The sequence below is a fragment of the Crocuta crocuta genome, unplaced genomic scaffold (assembly GCF_008692635.1).
Source record: "Crocuta crocuta isolate KB4526 unplaced genomic scaffold, BGI_CrCroc_1.0 scaffold737, whole genome shotgun sequence".
Classification (NCBI taxonomy): domain Eukaryota; kingdom Metazoa; phylum Chordata; class Mammalia; order Carnivora; family Hyaenidae; genus Crocuta; species Crocuta crocuta.
This window is the reverse complement of record NW_027527804.1, coordinates 1,246,019-1,247,441: the sequence shown is the minus strand read 5'-3', so window position 1 is coordinate 1,247,441 and position 1,423 is coordinate 1,246,019. Positions and strand designations below refer to the sequence as shown.

The window sequence follows — 1,423 nt, the reverse complement described above, 5'->3', positions numbered from 1 at the left end:
GAGACCAGATGTTTAAAGATTAGAAAAATCTTGGAAAAACGAAAAGAGTGATAAAATTTGTGTATAAAAGAGAGAAAGGAAGAGAATAGGGGAGAAGGGGGTAGGGGTAGGGAAGGAGGGGAGGGGAGACCAGCAGAGAGAGAGAGATTGCTTGAAAAAAATGATCAGAATGAGCAAGTTAATTGCAATTCCTCTGCAGTTCATTAATGTTTTGTTTATTGTCTAGCATTTCCACTATATTGTGAACCTTATGAGGATATGGATCATGTTTATTTTGTTTACCACTCTACTTCCAGAATCTTGCACAATGTCTAATCCATAGTATGTGCTCAATATTTGTTGAATATTGATGATGGAAGGGGTGTTAAAAATAAAGATTCCAAGAATTTAAGCATAGATAACTAAACGAATGCATAAGATTGGTAGTGCAGAGAAAATAATGACTTTAAATTTTGGACTCAAGTAGTCCGAGAGGCCTGATGCACATTCTGGTGTTCATATGTTGCAAAATTCCATATGTTGCACTGAAGGTCAGAGAAGAGGTGGGGGCTGGAGATGTGTTACTAAGAATCATTAGTATACAGTAGCAATTGACATCACGCGAGAAGAGCGAGATTGTTAAACGAGATATCCCCCGGAAGTGACGCCACTGAGAGGGGCGCAGAGGAAGGAAGAGAGTGCGCCGGCAGTTGAAGCTGGTCTGAAGTGGGGCGAGCGGCGGAAAACAAAAACATTGAAGTATGAGAAGATTCAGAAGAGACTGGTCTCGTGAAGACTCAAAAAGATACCATGAAAGGAAGAACTATTATGATGAGGAGCCACGAACCAGTCATGAGAGGTAAGGCTATAGAGATATCTAATTCATATGACAACCCAGAGGTTGTTGGTACCTTTGAGGTGAACGGTATTAAAGGATCCTGGAGAGTGTAGTCGGTTTGCAGTGGTAGTTAAATTGTTTCACTTGAACCCCAACTAGTTTGTGACCCTAAACAGGTTACTTAATCACACTGTGCCTTAACTATAAAACGGATGATTATCTCATACCGTTATTGAAGTAATAAGTGAATGTGGATTAAAATGTTTAGAAAAGTACTTTGGTGATGGTCACCATTCAGTAAAATTTTAGCTGTTGTTAAGAGAGTAAGTTGTAGAAGGCGGGTGAATGGCGGTGTATACTAATCTTCATTTGAGGTCTAAGAGACAAAAAAAGCATCCTAGAATGAGAGAACTTGATAAGCCTTTCCTTATGAATAGCGTAAAATCAAATTGTGAATAATTTTAGAAACGCTAATGAGACCGTTTGGGATTCAATCAGTGAGGCTAGATTCTTCCAGAATGTTCCAGAACGTTCTTCACCAGTCATGCTCAGTATGATTTCCTTCTTTCCCCAAGCTCCACCCCTTTTTCCTATAGGCTACTGATA

At 39.5% G+C, this 1,423-nt stretch overlaps 1 protein-coding gene across 1 annotated transcript in view; it reads left to right on the top strand.

The window, feature by feature from the left end:
• The first annotated feature begins 701 nt into the window (after positions 1-701).
• Positions 702-1,423, top strand: part of NXT2 (nuclear transport factor 2 like export factor 2) — a 5,217-nt gene continuing 4,495 nt past the window's right edge. Inside the window, exon 1 of the mRNA XM_077773673.1 lies at positions 702-838. Coding sequence (XP_077629799.1) covers positions 741-838 — 98 coding nt within the window. The 5' untranslated portion in view covers positions 702-740. The remainder of the gene's footprint in view (positions 839-1,423) is intronic.